Below are 19832 nucleotides of genomic sequence, written 5' to 3' on the forward strand. Positions count from 1 at the left end.
ATCTCTCTGCCATTGTAAAGACAAACAATTTTACTTATTGTTTTCATTGTAAAACAGATTGTAAAAAAACTTGGATGTTAATAAAAAAAAAAAAAAAATTCTCTGGTTATGTTTTATTGTTATTTTGCATAAGGAATAGAAGATCCGTCTTGGTAATTTTGTTTATTGGATATATTCCTTAAAATGTCAAATTGGAATGTAAGTTTACTTTTGTAAAATAAATATACCAAGCATTGTACAATAGAAATAAATAATTTTCATGTGCGTACACCTTCCAAATGGAGTAAAATTTTTATTTTAATAATCGTTAATAATCCAATAATAATGTTATTACGCAAAAGTTGGTTTTCAAATTGACTCTCGAATTATTAATCTAAAGAAATTACCTGAAAAACAGAAAACAAATTTTAAGCAAATGCGTAAACCAACTCCCGCGCGAGCTTAAAACTATTTGGTTTAAGCCTATGCTTAAGCCTCAACTTATTGAAGTGTAGCCTATTGAAGATTACGCATCTAAGCTTAACCTCAGGCTTAAAGTAAGCTTTGGCTTAAGTGCGGTTGGAAATACCGGCCCTAAATATACCAAGCATTGTAGAAATAAATAATTTTCAGGTGCCTACACCTTCCAAAAGGAGTAAGAATTTTAATATTATATACTAAGGATATCCACAGTTTTTACTGTATTCCTTCACCTTCACTCAACCGTTCTCTCCAGCTCCTTCTGTCTTGCCAGTTCCCTTCCTGTAGATTTCTTCTCTCCATTGTTTCGTCTTCTTCATCTCTGAAGGATCTTCGGGGTCTGCCTCTCTTCCTTTTTCCTATCGGGCTCCACTCTGTTAATCGGTTTATCCACCGACTTTGGTCTGCTCTTCTGACATGTCCGTACCAGGTTAATCTCTTTTGTTCGATGTAGTCTATTATGTCTGCGTTCCCTCCCATTCTTCTCTTAATCTCTATGTTATTTATTCTATCTCTCCTTGTTACTCTGCAGCTTCTCCTTAGGAATTCCATCTCGGTTGCTCTTATTTTATTTTTGGTTTTCTTATTAATTCATTGTCCAATTTTCACACCCATAAGTGAGGATACGTCTTGTCATGGTATTATATATTCTTCTTTTTGTTTTTATGCTGATGTTCTTATCCCACAGTATCGGGTCCAATTTTCGTATGCAGCCTCTTGTTTATCCTAGTCTATTTTTTATATCTTCCTCAGTTGTTCCTTTGTTTGATATTATAAAACCTAAATACTTGTACTTATCTGTTCCTCTGATTTGTTTACCTTCGTCTATTTCCAGTTGTTTTATTTCTGCATTCTCCGCTGTTAGGTATTCAGTTTTCTTTAGGTTTATTTCCATCCCATTCTTTGTATATTCCTGTTCCAGTTTCCTCATCATAAAACTGAGGTCATCTTCGTCTTGTGCGATCACTATTTGGTCGTCAGCAAAACTTGGGTATATACAAATTCATTCCTTACTGGTATACCCATTCCTTCGCACTTTATTTTCCATGGTTTCAGGGTCTTTTCCAGGAATATTTTGAACAGGGTAGGAGATGTGGAGAAGCCCTGTAGTAGTCCCTTTGTGGACTACTGTGTTATTTTTGTAGAGTGCTTTTACTGCTTTTATTAATCATTGCTTCCCATATAGCTTGGACATAGGTATCGAGTCATACGCCTTCTTAAGATCTACAATTGCCAGATGGACGGATCTATTTTTGGCCATTCGTTTTTCTATTAGTTGTTCGACCGTGTAAATGTGATTTAATAAAAATAAATATTGGATTGTTATAAGTTAAAACTAAAATTATCTTGAAAGGTAGTTTTAGAGTGTGTATTTATCATTTACAATAGGAATTAGGACATTACAATAGCTATTTTTTACCAAACCAAAATCATCAAAATTCGCAAAATTTAACTAAAAATTCCAACCATATTCCAACTTTCAACCCTTTTGCGGCACTTCTAAAAATATTTTGTTTGGAAAAATATTTTATTTGTGGCTTAACAATGGCTATAGGCCGCTTTCTATCACTATTACACATCGAAATTATAAAAACATTTTTTTCATTCCACCCTACTAAATTATGTTAAATAATCCTTTCTAACTACTACCAGAGGCGTACGACAGGGGAAATTGACTGGTTGACCCTTCCCAAATTCTACACCACTGACGGAATAGCTATTTTAGTGTAACTTTTAGATTTTCCAATACTTTTTATGTAAATACTATACTCTTCATCCGTAATGATAAAATCATCAGTTTTCGAGATATTTGAAGTTATAAATGAAGCGACACAATACATTAATCAAAATAACTGTGCCGTTTCATATTTAACTTCAAATATCTCGAAAACCAATGACTTTATCGTTACCAATCGAGAGTATACTATTTACATAGAAAGTATTGGAGAATCGAAAAATTGCCTTAAAATAGTAATTCACCCAGTGGCGTAGAATTTGGGAAGCGTCAATCATTCACTATTCCCTGTCGTACGCCTCTGGTAGCTAGAAACGTTTATTTATCACAATTTAATAGGGTGTTTAGTAGCCACACTTTCTGTCAAGTATGATAAGGATACGTCAAATAGTTTTAAAGTACTGGGTAAAAACAGTTTTAAGTGATTTGGGTAAAATCTTAATATTTTGAGTTCAACCTGTATATCTGATTGAAAATATATACCTAGTATCTCTCGCAAAAGCTCGTCAAAGAGGGGATCTGCTTCAGCAACTTCAACTGCTGATTTGACAGTCTGGTTCAGTTCATCAGCTTCAGTTGTTTTCTTTTGTTTTTCCACTACTTTATTAATTGTCTGTGCTATTTTCTCTTGGAACACAGTATTGTCCATTAGATTTTGTGCCAGCGTCTGTAAAAAATAGACAAAAGACCAATAAATAAAAATAAACCACTACAATAGAAATATGAAATAGTTGTTGAGGACGTCATCCTTAGTTTGCCGAGACGGCGCCTTAGGTGACAGACGATAGGATTCCAATGCTGTGTAATGGCGCCCTTTCAAGGGAAGCGTCCACAGGTCCGCATCGGACGCATCGTACGCATCGGATTAATTTTTCATACTGCGTCCACTGTATCGGTAGCGATCGGATTACCGATGCCACTACCTGCTAGGGTAGAAAAATTACTAAGGTAGACTTTAAAATTGGTTGTTTATTTAATTTAATAATTAATTTAAGCATATTAACTATATTTATTAGTATGGTAAAATATATTTTAATGTATCTCTTTAGTAATAAGAAATCCGCAAAAACGTAAAATATATAGTTCTTTTTTAAATATCTACAAAACGAAACATACTAGGTACATACAACCTGATATCAAAAGAAAGCCTGTAATATTTACTACAAAATGCAATACTAATATACCATTAAAAAAAAATGAAAAAAAAAATTGTATTTGCAAATAGTGATCACATTGTATATTATGAACTATTTTAAATGGGAAATAAGCTACAATTTTATTTCACAATTATTTCCCATTTAAAATAGTTCATTATAAAAATGCCACAAGGAAATAGCTTCAGAACAACATTGTGTATTATATTGATATACCTATGGGAGCTTTTAAGTATTACGTAACGCGATTTTTGAAGATTTTTAACCCCCCCCCCCCTACGTAACGCACTCTTATGGGAGTTTAACTATTGCGTAACGCAATTTTTGAAGATTTTTGACCCCCCCACCAACCTGCGTTACGTAATACTTGAACGGTCCCTATGTTGTCAAAGATTTTCTTTAAAAATCTCACTATATCCCTATGTCAAATTATTTAAAAATGACACTATACTGGTAAAACTCTCATATGTCATTTTAAATATTTCGAAAATTATTAACTTTAGAGCTATAAAACCTTACATAAACTCTACATGTTTTTAAAAAATACATTCAAAAATGATTTGTAAACCTTCCTTATCGGCATAAAAATTACAGCTGATACACAAATTCTCTCGGTAGACCGCATAGTAGCACACAATTTCCAACTAATTATACATTTTGATATAAAGGAATACACAAAGCTGTTACAATTTGATTTAAATGGAAAATGTAACTACATCAGTAAAAGTTTCTTTAAAGATTAATTAAAGTTGCCTTTCTGAAATCGGTAAAATACTTTCTGTGTTTTTAAACTATGATAGGGGAGCAAAGTATGCTAAATGTGCAGTCACTCGAGCGCTTTGGAAACCTATTGGGTTGTGAAGAGTAGGTCCTAAAACCAAAAAAAGTTAAGTAACATTTTCCATTTTAGCGGGCGCTTGTCATTTTTTAATTTAATTTTCCATTTCCAACAATCGTTTTTTCCGATTATAACGCCATCTATGGCATAATTCGAAAAAATGTTTCGAATAAAAGTTACATATTTTTTCGTAAGGAATCCAAATCTGCAATAAAAAATGGGGGCTCCTATTTAGGATTTTAAAGTTACCCCCCACCCCACATCCGTGGGGGGTCGTGTTTGGTGCCATTCGATAGATTTTTAAAAAATATTAAATAAGTGCATTTTACAGTTTTTCGATATGATGTTCATTTCGCGAAATATCGCGTGATTCGTATTTAAAATATTAAATTTACCCCCACCCCTCTCCGTGGGAAGTTGTGTTTGGTATCATTCGGTAGATTTTTAAGAAATATTGAGCACTGACAATTTCGAGTTTTTTTAAGGATAGATTTTCTTTTTCGGGCCCCCCTAACGAACTCCCCTGTGTTAAGATCCAATATATGGTAGAGGTACATATGCTGGGTACCAAGTTTCTCCCCATATGATAATCTGACGCGCTCGAGTAACTGCTAAAATCCCTGCTTGGGCTCCCCTACCACTATGTATGTACTTGTAACACACTTTGCTTGCTTTTTCATCTTTTTTGAGTGACAATGAAATGTCTTGCATCAATTTTACACTTCTCTCAGGAACATCATTAACAAGTCTAATATTTTTTAAAAAGTTCATTGCATTTAAGATAGAAAAATGTGTTGTTTTTTTTTAACGAGAATAATTTTCATAGTTGGATACTCAAGATATCTTAAAAAATACCAATAATGAAAAATGAGTACCTAATATTTATGAAATTTTAATCCCCATAACCATAATCAACTTATCATGGACTGTAATATTTTAACCTGAATATACCTATTGTATAATATATAAAATAAAAGATAAAACTGAGTTTACTTGTTTCATTACGAAGAAGACGATCGTCAAATACAAATTAGCCGTAGATTAGCTCCCACTGGGCCAAGCGAAATTCCGAACAGAGTGCCTGCGGTGCGTCCACTGATCGGCATTTCGAATGATTCATCGGAACGCATCGCAAAAGTTGCCTCTCGAAGCAACCCTTCGGCATTACCGATGATGCGATCCGTACGATGCGGATCAGTGGACGCAGTTACATAAGTTTTTGTACAAGGCAAACTAAAATCCGTTGCGTACGATGCGGGTCTGTGGACGCTTGCCTTAACCAGGGATTGGTCGCGCTGTTAGAAAAAATTTAACATTTTATCCTTTTCCGTGATAAGTTGATGAAAAATTTGGCAACATAGTTTTTTACTCGTAAGTTCCTCGAGTGGTAATGTGCACGTTCAATGGTACCGGACAGCATAACTAAATATGAGTGGAATTGACTCATGTTAGAAAAAAACTAACGACGCGACTGGAATCGTAGGTCAAAATTTTCAAGTATAATTTTCTAGTTAAGAGTCTTTTTGTACTCAGATACTATACATATCTAAACGATCTCTGATATCTATACATATCTAAATGCGCTAATGTCACTGTCATTGAAAATGATAAATGTCAAAATGCATAGTAAACGAGGTATCAAAGACATGCCGTATTAAATTGAAGAGTCTAAGATGCAGAATTCACCATTAAAATGGTAAATAGTTATTTAAGAAAGTTCTTTCTGGTACATCCTTAATCTGCGACTTTTACAATTTATAAGACCACAGACGACGAATATAGAAAAAAAAAGGATTCCTTGCAATCACATTCCGTTTTCATTCGTCTCGGAAAAGGACAGAAGAGGAACTTTCTAGTACTCAAATCTGAGTAAAGATAGAAAAGTAAAAGATGTTTTTACTTGTTTTTGATTCAGAGGGATGCACAATCGCTGGACAGCTGTTTCCACCATTTCAGGCTTTTTCAACAGCGCTAGCGTGCACGAGGAGTGCACTTTTACTTTTCTATCTTTACTCAGATTTGAGTACTAGGAAGTTCCTCTTCTGCCCTTTTCCGAGACGAATGAAAATGGAATATGATTGCAAGGAATCCTTTTCGTTTTCTATATTCGTCGTCTGCGGTCTTATAAATTGTAAAAGTCGCAGATTAAGGATGTACCAGAAAGAACTTTCAACACGAAAAGTCTCAGATTTAAATAACGATTTACCATTTTAATGGTGAATTCTGCATGTGAGACTCTTCAATTTGTTGAGAGATGTCGCTGGATCGCGTCCCAATGGGAATTTGAATGAACTTTCAAATTCCCCTTAAATTGATGGTTGAGCTGTTTTTCGATTCAGAGGAGTGCACGCTAGCGCTGTTGATAAAGCCTGAAATGGTGGAAACAGCTGTCCATCGATTGTGCATCCCTCTGAATCAAAAACAAGCAAAACCATCTTTTACATGCCGTATTGTTTATCCTTGTTCAACTTATTGTGGTTTCTATGGACAAGCGGCATAATTTTGCGATACTAGTTTTTCTGAGTAAAAAGGGACCGAACGAAGTATAAAAAGTGATTCGTATATAATTTCATATATGGGAAAAGATAGAGTGGAAGAACTATACTCCATCTAATTTACTTACCGTTGCACGTCATCCGCGTCATAGCCCGAGACGTCACATGATACCAACACGAAATATTTAGGCGGTAGGTGTGTTCTTTTTTAGAATCACTTTTCCGAGTACACTGGCGTTACAGCCACTAGGCATATTTTATTATATACGCGTAGAAATAATATTTAAATATTTCTATTAATGTTAACTTGACGAAATACACAATAATATGTTTCATTTAATTTGTATAAATGGATTATAAAGCATTTTTATGAAGCACATTTGTTCGGAATACACTGTAACTATAATCGAACGAAGGTGATATTTTGGCATAAATTGGTAACATTTATTTGACAGTTGCGGTGATGACACTTCATATTTGTTTATATTCCTTACTATAAGTATTTGTTTCATTATATTTACTGTTTCTACTATGTACTTTAACGTAAGATTATAACTTAATTCTTGTTTTCTATTTCTAAAGTTTTTATTAATTTATTAAATATTAATTTGTTTTGCTGTATAATCCACTTCCGCAAAAATTGTGTGATGTATTTGATTTAAAATGAATTCAAGAATTTTTTGTAATTGGGCAACAATGTCAACTTAGATCTCTAACGTAAATAATGACGTGCAATGGTAAGTAAATTAGACGGACTGTAGGTATATAATTTAACGCGTGACCGATCATGTGGCAGAAAAAAACGCGACTGTTCCCGTTTTAACACAGAAAATATCGTCGGCAAAAAAAAATTGCAAAGAAGTTCAGAGAAATCAGGAAAAAAATATCCTGTTGGTGACACAACCCACTCCAGGCCGAAACCAAATCTTTTGAGTAGTGTGGACATCTATATTAATCACCTATATGTTTCCTGCAGCCGATTTTAAAGATATACATAGTTATAAACAAATGAAGATCAAAAAACGGTAAATTTTCGCTTTTTTCGTCTACAACCAAAAAGTTAAGTATTTTAAACAAATTTGAGAGTGAGAAACTCATAAATCGTATAAAAAACTTCATTATGCCGTTCGCTGAATATGTCTATTCTTACTTGTTGCTTAGAAAATTGCAAAATAAATCATAAATTTTGAGTTTTTATAAATATTCATAATTTATGTAAAAATTAACTTGAACGTTCTTATTACAAGGAATGCTGAGACTTCTGGTGCTTAAATCATACCTTAAATTTCAAAGAAATTGGTCAGTTTAAAAGGTATTTAATTTGTTTATCCCAAATTAATTTTTTTTGCAACGCTAAAGTCAGAAAATGATGAAACTACATTAATACTTTGGATAGTTTATGAAAGAAGAAGATTTATACTATTAATTTAATTAAAAAAAATGACAAAAAATAATTCTAAATACTGCAAAATTATTTTGCAACACGTGAATTAAAAAAAGGGGGCTAACTTCGTCCCTAATTGTCGTAGAACAATTGTTTTTCTTTATAAATGTTTCAGTCTTTCCAAATATGAAAAAATAATTTTTCTACGGGTAACGGTTAAAAAGTTATTCTAATTGTTTATAAGTAGGCAAAAAATCGACATGTTTTTGCAAAATAATTTTACACTGTTTAAAATTACTTTTTGTCATTTTTTTTTAATTAAGTCAATAGTATAAATAAATGTTCTTCTTCCATAAACTGTCAGAAGTCTTACTGTAACCTCATAATTTTCTGACTTATAGTGTTGCAAAAAACATGAATTTGGGATAAACAAATTAAATGACTTTTAACCTATTTGACCAATTGCTTTGAAATTTAAAATATAATTTAAGCACCAGAAGTCTCAGCAATTCGTGTAATAAGAAGGTTCTAAGTTAATTTTTATCTAAGTTATGAATATTTATAAAAACTCAAAATTTATAATTTATTTTGCAATTTTCTAAGCAACCAATAAGGGCAGACATATTCAGCGAACGCCATATTGAAATATTTTAGACGATTTATGAGTTTCTTACTCGTAAGTTTGTTTAAAATGCTTAACTTTTTGGTTATAGACGAAAAAAGCGAAAATTTACCGTTTTTGATCTTCATTTGTTTATAACTATGTATATCATCAAAATCGGCTACAGGAAACATAAAGGTTATTAATATAGATGTCTATACTACTGAAAAAATTTGGTTTCGGCCTGGAGGGAGATGTGTCACGAGAAAAATCTTATTTCTCTGGACTAATTGCCACATTAAGTCCTTAACGTTTTGCCAAAGAGTTTAAAATTGCTGAGATGTTGAACAAAAACAATTCCTATATGCCCAATTTCCACAAGGTCTTACGCTCACGCCTTTACCGCATATGTACGACCTCAAACGTCGATTTTATCAAAAAAAATGAGAGATTGAACAAAATTGTATGAAGCAATTCGTTCCATTTTTCTTTTATGTATATTCATGTCGTAAAGTTAATAACAAACGAAATAATTAAATAATTATGCTTCCCTCCTCCTTCTATTTCCCTCTTAACTCGGAAAATATAGACCGCACGAAAAAATTTACAAGAAAAAAAAAAGAAAGTGTAGAAGATCGCATTTGCAACAATTTCGGTTCTTATCATTTTTGTTGAAAAGTTTTGAAAAACGGTTCTAGCAAAAGCGTAACTAACGGTGTCGTAGCTGCATTGAAGAAGGTGGTCTGCAGTTAGAACACAAATAGTAGCTTTAAAACCATGATTATTTTGTATATAAATGATCAGTAGTAATTACACGAAAGCTCTAAAATTATCGATTTGTATCCCGAGTGACACTTTGACAGTTTTAATTTATGTCAAAGTGGCACGAGGGCAACAAGTCGATAATAATTTTAGAGATCGAGTGTAATTCGCTGAGATTATTTCATGAATAAAACTGTCTTTTTAAATCAATTTAACCAATATTTTATTGATATCTTCGCCTGACTATTTGCTAAACCTGTTCATGGTGTTCTCTTTGACAAGTTCTATTTATTGCCTTTGCCATTAATGTCACTGAATGTTCATTTTTGCGTAGCAATAAAGGGCATCTAACGTAATACTTGACGACGCACGGGAAATTATCAAAAAAATTATTGCTGTAATTTTTATTTTTGTAGCTTTATATTGGTCGGAATATCTATGAATGAAATAATCAGCAGTATGTAATTACACGATAGCTCTAAATTTATCGATTTGTATCCCGAGTGACACTGAAAGAATTCCACGACCCGAAGGGGAGTGAAAATATGTCGAAGGGGAGTGAAAAAATGAAGTGTCACGAGGGCAAAACAAATCGATAATTCGAGCTCGAGAGTAATTCGGTAAGATTAAAACTCTCTTCTTAAATCATTTTAACTAATATTTTATTGATATCTTCGCCTGAATAATTATTGATATCTAAGCCTGTTTCTTGCTGTTCTCTGTGACAAGTTGTAAAACATTAATTATCATTAATGTCACCGAATGTATTTTTGCGTAGCAACGAAGGGCTTTTGATGTAAAATACTTGAAAATGGGAAATTATCAAAAACTATCAGTAGTAATTGCACAAGAGCTATAAAATTATTGAATTTTTCCCCGAGTGACACTTTGACAGTTTTAATTTCACGAGCCGAAGGCAAGTGAAATTATGTCAAAGTGTAACGAGGGCAAAAAATCTATATTAATTTTAGAGATCGAGTGCAATTTGTTGAGATTATTTCATGAATAAAACTGTTCAAAACCAAAATTTTATTGTAATGTATTTATGTAAGTACAAATTAGTACAATTAAACAAACAGTTGTTATAAATATTAATTTGACGGTTGAAAGTCATCACTTTTATAATTTCTAAAACATAATTGTCATTAATGTCACTGAATGTATTTTTTCGTAGCAACGAAGGGCATCTGACGTAATATACTTGACGACGGGAAATTATCAAAAATTATCCATTTTATTTAGATTGCTGTAGCTTTCTATTGGTCAGAATCTCCTATGAATGAAATAATCAGTAGTAATTGCACAAGAGCTCTAAAATTCTATATTAATTTTAGAGATCGAGTGCAATTTGTTGCGGTTATTTCATGAATAAAACTGTAAACACCAAAATTTTACGGTAATTTATTTATGTAAGTACAAATTAGTACAATTAAACACACAGTTGTTATAAATATTAATTTGACGGTTGAAAGTCATCACTTTTATAATTTTTAAAACATTAATTGTCATTAATGTCACTGAATGTATTTTTTCGTAGCAACGAAGGGCATCTGACGTAATATACTTGACGACGGGAAATTATCAAAAATTATCGATTTAATTTAGATTTATGTAGCTTTCTATTGGTCAGAATCTCCTATGAATGAAATAATCGCTGTAATTTTTATTCTTGCAGGTTTCTATTGGTCAGAATCTCTATGAATGAAATAATAAGCAATAAACTAGTTTTCTGTATAGTTTTGTTTTATTCTTCTTGTTTGGTATGCAAATTGATTAACTGACTTATGCCCACCCATTAACAGGGTGATTGATTAGTGGGGTAAAGCTCCGTAGATCCGTTATAGTAATAGATAGTAATAAAAGTAAATAAAGAAAATTGTAGCCAATTTTGAGCTTCGCATTTCAAAATTAATTAGAATGTTACAGGGTGTTCGATAACATAGTGGCAGACCAAACTTGTTTTTTTAAATGGAACACCCTGTATTTTATTTCATATTCGAAATCTTCTTAACTTCTCCATTACAAAAATATAAAGCTTTGTTATGTTATACATGGTATTTACAAAGTTATAACCAATTTTATATGAAAATCGTAACAAGTTCAACTCATTGTATAAATAAAAATAAACACAAAAGCAATGGATTATTGATGCCATATTTTTTTATTTATTGCCAAAATTTTCATAACTGCTATATTGCTAATTTTCTTTATATTGAATAGAGGGAGAGACAAACGCAAGTACATTATTTTCTCAGTAATTTTAAATGGAACACCCTATATTTTATATCACTATCGAAAAGTACCATTACCGTACTTTAATTTCTATATAACATTCCCTATGTCTAAATTTATTAGTTTTCGAGATATTTTCATTTTTCAGAGCAAATTATTAATTACGGGTCGAAATCTTTCCAAATTTTAAGTAAGCCATGACTTAATTGTCTTAAACTGACAATTTACGATTACTGATTATCAATCTGGTAATAAATGTAACAATGTAGTAAATAAAGAAAGAAATATAATTTATTAGTATTAAATTTAACAAAAAAAAAAAAAAACACAACCGCTACCACAACATACAACATTTTTGAAACAATTAAAAACTACTTTTGTATGTAAGTGTAACAAATAAAGAAAGAAAAATAATTTATTAGTTATAAATTTCACAAAAAAAAACAAACACAAAATACAACATTTTGTGAAAACAATTAAAAACTACTTTTGTATGTAAATGTAACAATGTAACAAATAAATTATCAGTAAAAAATTTTCCAAAAAAAAACATGAACACAAAATACAACATTTTTGAAAAAATTAAAAGCTACTTTTAATAAAATATTTGAAATATTTTATTACATAAGTTGTTCAAAATGACCTCCTAACACATTCAATATCAATAAACCATTGCTGTTGTGCTTATTTTTATTTATACAGGTAGTTGAACCTGTTATGATTTTCATATAAAATTGGTTATAACTTTGTAAATACCCTCTATAACATACCAAACAAACAGATGCGGACTAGGTCTTAACATAAAGACTAAATTTATGACAATTAGTAAAAAACCAATATTAAACGCTCAACTTACAGTCAACCAACAGAATATCGAAAGAATTGAGCAATATACATATCTGGGTACGAATTTAAATAGCCAATGGGACCACTCAACAGAAATTAAACAGCGAATAATAAAAGCGAAAGCAGCATACGTTAGAATGAGACCCATTTTCAACAGTCGAGACATATCATTAAAAACAAAATACTGTCTGTTGAAATGCTACATATTCACAGTTCTGCTCTACGGAATGGAATCGTGGACACTAACTGTTGCATCTATGAATCGGCTCGAAGCTTTCGAAATGTGGTGTTATAGGCGCATCTTAAGTATCTCCTGGGTTGACCGGGAAGAAGACGCATTTCCTGGCTTCAAAATTTACGAAAGTGGTATAACACCACTACCACTGAACTGTTCCGCGCTGCGGTAAACAAAGTCAAGATAGTCATGATGATCGCCAACATCCGGAACGGATAGGCACTTTAAGAAGAAGAAGAACATACCAAACCTTCATATTTTTGTAATGGAGAAGTTAAGATTTCGAATATAAAATAAAATACACGGTGTTCCATTTAAAAAATCATAAGTTTGGTCTGCCACTATATTAACGAACAACCTGTAACATCCTAATTAATTTTGAAATGGGAAGCTTAAAGTTGTCTACAACTTTTGTTATTAACTTTTATTGCTATCTATTACTATAGCGGATGTACGGAGCTTATCACAATAATCAATCGCCCTGCATAAAAGTAGAAAAAACCTTTTACTTACTGCCGTATCAATTATATCAACACCTCTTTTGCCATTTGGTGAATCTTCTGAGGAACTTCTACTTCTTCCATTTAGAACTTTTTTCCTTCTAGGTGATTCTACAAAAGTATGATCATGATCGCTATTTCCAGGGAGAGTATCCACTGGAGTAGTTTCTACATCAATGTGGGCCGGACTCATATAATCTATTTGGGAACCATAGTAGCTAAAAAATAATAGAACTTTGACAAAAAATTAATGAACAAAAAATTAGTAAACTTAAAAAATAGAGAGAATTATTATTTTGCGCCTATTTTTTACACAGTGACAACGCTTAAAAGTGGCATGCTTGTGTTTATTCCCAATACATGAGTTTTATAGATGTTATGAATATATATAAATCAGGGACTAGAGGCCTGTTTCATTGATTTTGAGAAGGCATTGGACAGAGTGCATCATGATTGTCTTAAAGACATTTTGTTAAATAAAAACATAGACAATAAAGACATTAGAATTATATGTATGTAACCTCTATTGACATCTAACAGCGAAAGTGAAAGTTGAAAATAAATTGACTGAGGATATCCAGATTCGCCGTGGTGTGCGCCAAGGATATATTTTATCACCATTATTGTCTAATTTATACAGTAAAGCCATCTTAGAATTAGCGTTAGCCAAAGTCAGTGAGGGCCTAATAATAAAAGGTGGACCACTTAACAATAATAATATATGCTGACGATACCATCCTTCTGGCAGGAACACTAGAACTCTAACACCTTGCTCAACAAATACACTGCAACGATTATGGACTAAGAATAAATTTGAAGAAAACCGAGTTTTTGGTATGTTTTTGGTACAAAAACCGAGTTTTTGGTACAAAAGCACAAATATCTTCATACAAATACCTTGGAGCATAATTATATCACAGAAGATACTGATCAAACAACAGAAATAAAATGCCGCATTGAAATTGCATGGTCAATTTTTAACAGAATGTTGGTTCGATTAGTATTGTTGGTGTTTATTTAAAATCACAATGAATCATATTTCTGAAAATTAAAAGTACATACAGTAGAGTGGTGGGAAAAGTACAAATGGGAGGTAGCAGATCACTAGAATTTAGGATGAATAAGGGGATAAAACAGGGAGATAGCCTAAGCCCACTCCTATTCGTCATAATTATGGATAAATTATTTAAACATGTAAAAATAAGGGCAAATCAGTTAAAAACAATAATAGGCTACACACACATAACACCAGTTATGATAGAAGGATTATATAGCATAGCAGACAACCCGAGAAAGATGCAACGACTAATTTCATGTATGGACTGAGGAAATAGAGAAAATGAAATTAGAAATAAACATCAGCAAATGCAAGACGATGAAAATAGGTCAGCGGGAGCAGGAGATTAAAGGCGAAACACGAGTGTTCTGTAGAGGACAAGAATTGGAGAGGGTGACAGCCTACGAGTTAGGACAAGAATTGGAGAGGGTGACAGCCTACGAGTTGTAACGATTAGTTATTACCATCGTTACTAAAATATTTATTCCAATAGGAACTAGGTATGCAACCAACTTTACAGACAATTGTATTGAAAGTGGCCATTACAAAGAATATAAAATTTTAGTTGAAATGTTTGAATAGAATATAAGTTTACGTGAGAAGGAGTTGTTTTGTTCTTGGTTGTTAAGTGTTTTGGGAAAGAAGAGTCTTTGTTTTCCAATACCTTTTTTTGAAGAGTAATGGGTATGTATTAAAGAAATTATGTTTTTCCTTAAATAAAAAAAATAACCCTGTTATTCATTCTCAATATCTTAATATATTATCTTTAAATGAATTGTTATTCTTCAATCATCAGATTTGCAATATTTCAATACCATCGCACTTATTTTTCTACAGAGAAAAGAATTCTTTCTAACTATATACTTCCAGTTCAAAATCAGTTTGGAATCAATGACCATTCTCATTCTCTCCTTTATATAACTCCTTAAAGTAATCTTGATTACCAGATTCATATTTACTTGTTCAAATACTTCCTTATATTCCTTTAAAAAGGCTCTTTCCAGTCAAGGATAATCAAGGTCAATGACATTTCAAGCAAGTACATCAAACTTCATTTTTTTCTTAGATTTTTTCTCTGTCAAGTTCTGATAAGGTGGTACACCTTTTTGCAGAGGCCCTGTTTCTTTTGTGGTCAAGGCAATCAGCTGATCAAGTTTTTGTTTTTAGCCACTGGTGGAGATCAAGATTAAGTCAATCTTTTTTTTGGATATGGAATAGACGATCATTTTGGGTTCTTTTGCCATTGGATGGATTTTATTTTTTTGTTTTTTTGGAGATAGACAGTTTTCCCGGTGCTAGGAAGTACCTCCTTGTCGCACCACATCGTCGTACCTTCTGGTTGGTGAGAAGTACTCCCCCTAAGGTAGAGGAAACCCGGAAGATACCTTACTTGGCTCTCCCGCACCAACTTAACCGGAGTTTAGAGAAGCCACAGGCCTACTTTTTGTAGAAACGACAGGTTTTATTATTAAAATTTACATTTTCAATTCTTTTACATAACATATTTCAACTTTAACATTTTTAATAACATATATAATCTTTATAATCATATAAATTCATTTTTCTAAAATCAATTAACGTTATCATAATCAATATTTTTCTTTTCAACAACTTTTATATGTCATTTTCATTATTGTATTTGTATTTTATTTTATTTAAAATAGTCCGGAGACCATAACCTGTCTGGTAAGATACTGTGCACACTATCTCGGTTATTATCACAATCTATCAGTATTGTCCGGTGTGTCATTCCGATCAGATGTGGGATTGTCAACCAATATTGTAATCCTCCTTAATAATAAGTTTTTGTACACACATATTTAGATCCATTAACTGTCTTGGTATAATAAATTCAATACATTTCCTTTTTATACTGTAATATCTGTGTAATAGACAGGAGCGTACTAGCCTAGTACGTCCGGTGGTTAGCTAGTTTGTATAAAATTGTATATAGGGGTTATAGGTTTTTTTTCATTAAATTTGTTGGTTGTACATACTTATATGTTTTATTATCCTACCATTTTAATAGTATTGGTTAGGTACAGCAATATAGGTCACGTGGAGAAGAATATATTCAATTCTTCCCTGGCGCCCTTATACATTCTCAGTAATATCTTCTCGGTCAGTAGTTCCTTTTCATTTCTTTCCTTATTTTAATTTAGTTTCTAACACTCCAGTACTTCATTAGGTACCGTCTTATTTCGGGCGTGCAAATACGGCCTGATCCTCCCCTGAGCCCTACTGTTTAGTCTCTTCAATTTCCAGCTAGCCTAGTTTGAGGAAACTTCCATAACTAAGTAACTACCCTTTAAAGCTATATCTATTCCGCCACATCACAGCCTCGTTTTTGTTACAGAGTACCTGGGCACGATAATATAAAATGACGGAAAGCTAGACCTAGAAATTGCAAATAGGACAAAGAAAGCTAAGAAAATATATTATGCGATTAATAATATGATACTGGGAAAAAGGGACATCAGCCAGGAAACAACAATACATGTATATAATACAATCACAGTACCAACTCTTCTATATGCAAGGGAGACATGGGTCACAAATAAAAGACATGAAAGTGCAGACAGTGCCATAAATGCAGCAGAAATGAAGCAGCTGAGAAAAATAGCTGGAAAGACGAAGATGGACAGGGAAAGGAACGAAAACATCAGAAACGTGTTAAGCCAGGAACCAATAGAGAAAAAAAATTGAAAGAAGAAAACTGAATTGGTTTGGACATATAACTAGGATGAACGAGAACAGACTAGTAAAGAAGGTGTCAGATGCCAAAAGACAGGGGAAAAGAAGAAGGGGCAGACCTAGAAAGGGGTGGATGGAACAAATCGAAGAAATCGAGACAAAGAGAGGGAAAACAGTGCAACAGATGAAGGAAATGGCAGGAGACCGGAAGGCGTGGAAGAAATGGGTAAAAGATGGATAGGCGATACCAAAGTCCGACGCTCTTATAGGGCATAAGGACAACAAGAAGAAGAAGAAATTAGGACTTTTTGACATATATATATATAATACTAGTGACGTCATATGTCATCCATCTGGGCGTGATGACGTAATCGATGATTTTTTAAAAGAGAGTAGGGGTTGTGTGATAGCTCATTTGAAAGGTAATTTAATTCTCTATTCAGCAATATAAAATATATTTGAATTAAATCAATTAAGACAAAAAGAAGAATGTATGTAATTTATTTAATGCAAAATACATTTTACTGCTGTCAGAAAACAGAAAAAAATGTTAATTTGGAAAATAAACATTGTTTTTCCCTTAAATTAAATGTTTAAACTGCTAAGAGATAAGTGGGTGCCAGCTTTAATATTGAATTAAAGCGAAAAACAATATTTATTTATCAAATAAACATTTTTTCCTGTTTTCAGACAACAGTAAAATGTATTTCGAATTAAATAAATTACATACATTCTTCTTTTTGTCTCAATAATTAATTTAATTAAAAAAAATTTTTGGCCACCCTGTATAAATAATTATCTTATTGTTTATATTACATCACTGAAGATAATTAAATATCCTTTCAAATGAACTGTCACACAACCCCTACTCTTATTAAAAAAAATCATCGGTTACGTCATCAAGCCCAGATGGCTGACGTCACTAGTATTACATATATGCTAAAAAGTCCTAATTTAAAAATAAAAATCGACCTATCTGAGGATTTCTCTTCAAAGCCCATCCTCGAGATAATGAATTTATGCAAACTCAAACGTCCTCACTGTATAAAAAATGTTTTGTTTTAATATTGTTAATAAATACATTAGTTTTAGGACTACATATCCTATAAATGTAGTCTATTTAGACCTTATAGTAAAAAAATTCTAGTATAATAGTATATTATTCAACGAGCATGTAATGATGGCTATTACTCACGATGATGAAGTTTGCGACACGAGCCGTAGGCGAGTGTCGTAATTCATCCGAGTGAGTAATAGCCATTACATGCAAGTAGAATACTATACTTTTTCTACGACCTTTTTTATTTTAATTAGTAAAACAGCATAATTATCAACTACTCGAGATTAAAATTATAATTTATAAAAATAAATTTTGGTTACCAATAGTACACGGCTGAATAATTGGTTGCTTACTATTAATTAGCAATGCTGTCTTAATTATGTGTTGTAAAAGACACAACAAGAAATAGTCAATTCAAATTATTTTCATTTCCGAAAAATTATAAGTATTTTGCACCTACTGTCATTGTAATAATTAGGAAATGGCTATTACCTTTGCGTGGACGTATTTTTAAAAAGTTATAATGCACATTTATATTTAACTATATATAATATAATAATGTAACTATCTATAATATGTTATAATATATTTAGAATATATTAACACAAGATAACTTTATAAAATAGACACAATAAAGTTTTAAATTCCAATAAACACACCAAATACGCTAATGTCACTGTCACTGTCAGTAAAAATGGTAAACGTCAAAATTCATAATACACACACCGGCAAAATTAGCCGAACACTTTAAAAATGGGACATGTTTGATGTCTAGAATTTCCTAAACCTGTTGTCCGATTTGAGTGATTTTTTTAGTATGTTATAGCCTTATTATTTAAGAATATCCGTGTAATAATATTGTTACTAGACAGGTAAATGCCATTTTATACCGGGTGTAACAATCATACTGTGTTTTCTTCTTACAGTTCCGAACACCCTGTGGAATATTCTAATTTCTAGCATATATAAAATATTGATTTCTTAATATTTTCTTTTTTTATTCATTTGCTTATGTTGGAAAGTGAAAAAGTTATGGGCTTTAACAACTAGCCAAGTTTTTCATCAACAAATCCCCATAGTAGGGGAGGAAAGTATGCTAAATTTTCAGTTACTTGAGCGTTATGGGAACCTATTGGATTGTGAAGAGTGGGTGCTAAAACCAAAAAAAGTTAAGATAAGTTTTCCATAAAGTGTGGGACTCTCCATTTTTAAATTTGATTTTCCATTTCCACCAATCGTTTTTTCTGATTATAGCGCCATTTATCCATAATTGGAAAAAATGTTGCGAATAAAAGTTGCTTATTTTTACGTCAAGAATCCAAATCTACAATAAAAATTGGGGGTACTATTTAAGATTTTAAAGTAACACCCCACCCCACCTCCGTGGGGGGTCGTGTTTGGTGCCATTTGATAGATTTTTGAAAAATGTTGAATACATGTATTTTGCAGTTTTACGATCTGATGTTCATTTTGCGAAATATCGTATTTAAAATTTACCCCCCACCCCTCTCCTTGGGGTGACCTGTTTAGTACTATTCGATAGATTTTTGAAAAATATTGAACACATATTTTTTAGTTTTTCAATCTGACGTTTATTTCGCGAAATATTCGCTTTTTTTGTGAAACTTTGTGACTCACCCATTTTCTTACGCCCCGCTCAAATCATCAGATGTTTTAAATATACACTATTTTGCATGTACTTAACTTACCTTATCTTAATCTGATGATTTAGAGTTTTTTTTTCGGTCTCCCCTTAATGAATTCCCCGGTGTTAAGAACC

At 32.2% G+C, this 19832-nt stretch overlaps 1 protein-coding gene across 1 annotated transcript in view; it reads right to left on the bottom strand.

Moving 5' to 3' along the window:
- The window catches only part of LOC114341356 (uncharacterized), an 80019-nt gene that overhangs the window by 42081 nt on the left and 18106 nt on the right, over positions 1-19832 (bottom strand). Inside the window, exons 4-5 of the mRNA XM_050652779.1 lie at positions 13255-13459; positions 2678-2861 (exon numbers count right to left, since the gene is read on the bottom strand). Of these exons, the coding sequence (XP_050508736.1) occupies positions 2678-2861; positions 13255-13459 (389 nt within the window). The remainder of the gene's footprint in view (positions 1-2677; positions 2862-13254; positions 13460-19832) is intronic.

Source organism: Diabrotica virgifera, chromosome 6 (assembly GCF_917563875.1).
Source record: "Diabrotica virgifera virgifera chromosome 6, PGI_DIABVI_V3a".
Lineage (NCBI taxonomy): Eukaryota > Metazoa > Arthropoda > Insecta > Coleoptera > Chrysomelidae > Diabrotica > Diabrotica virgifera.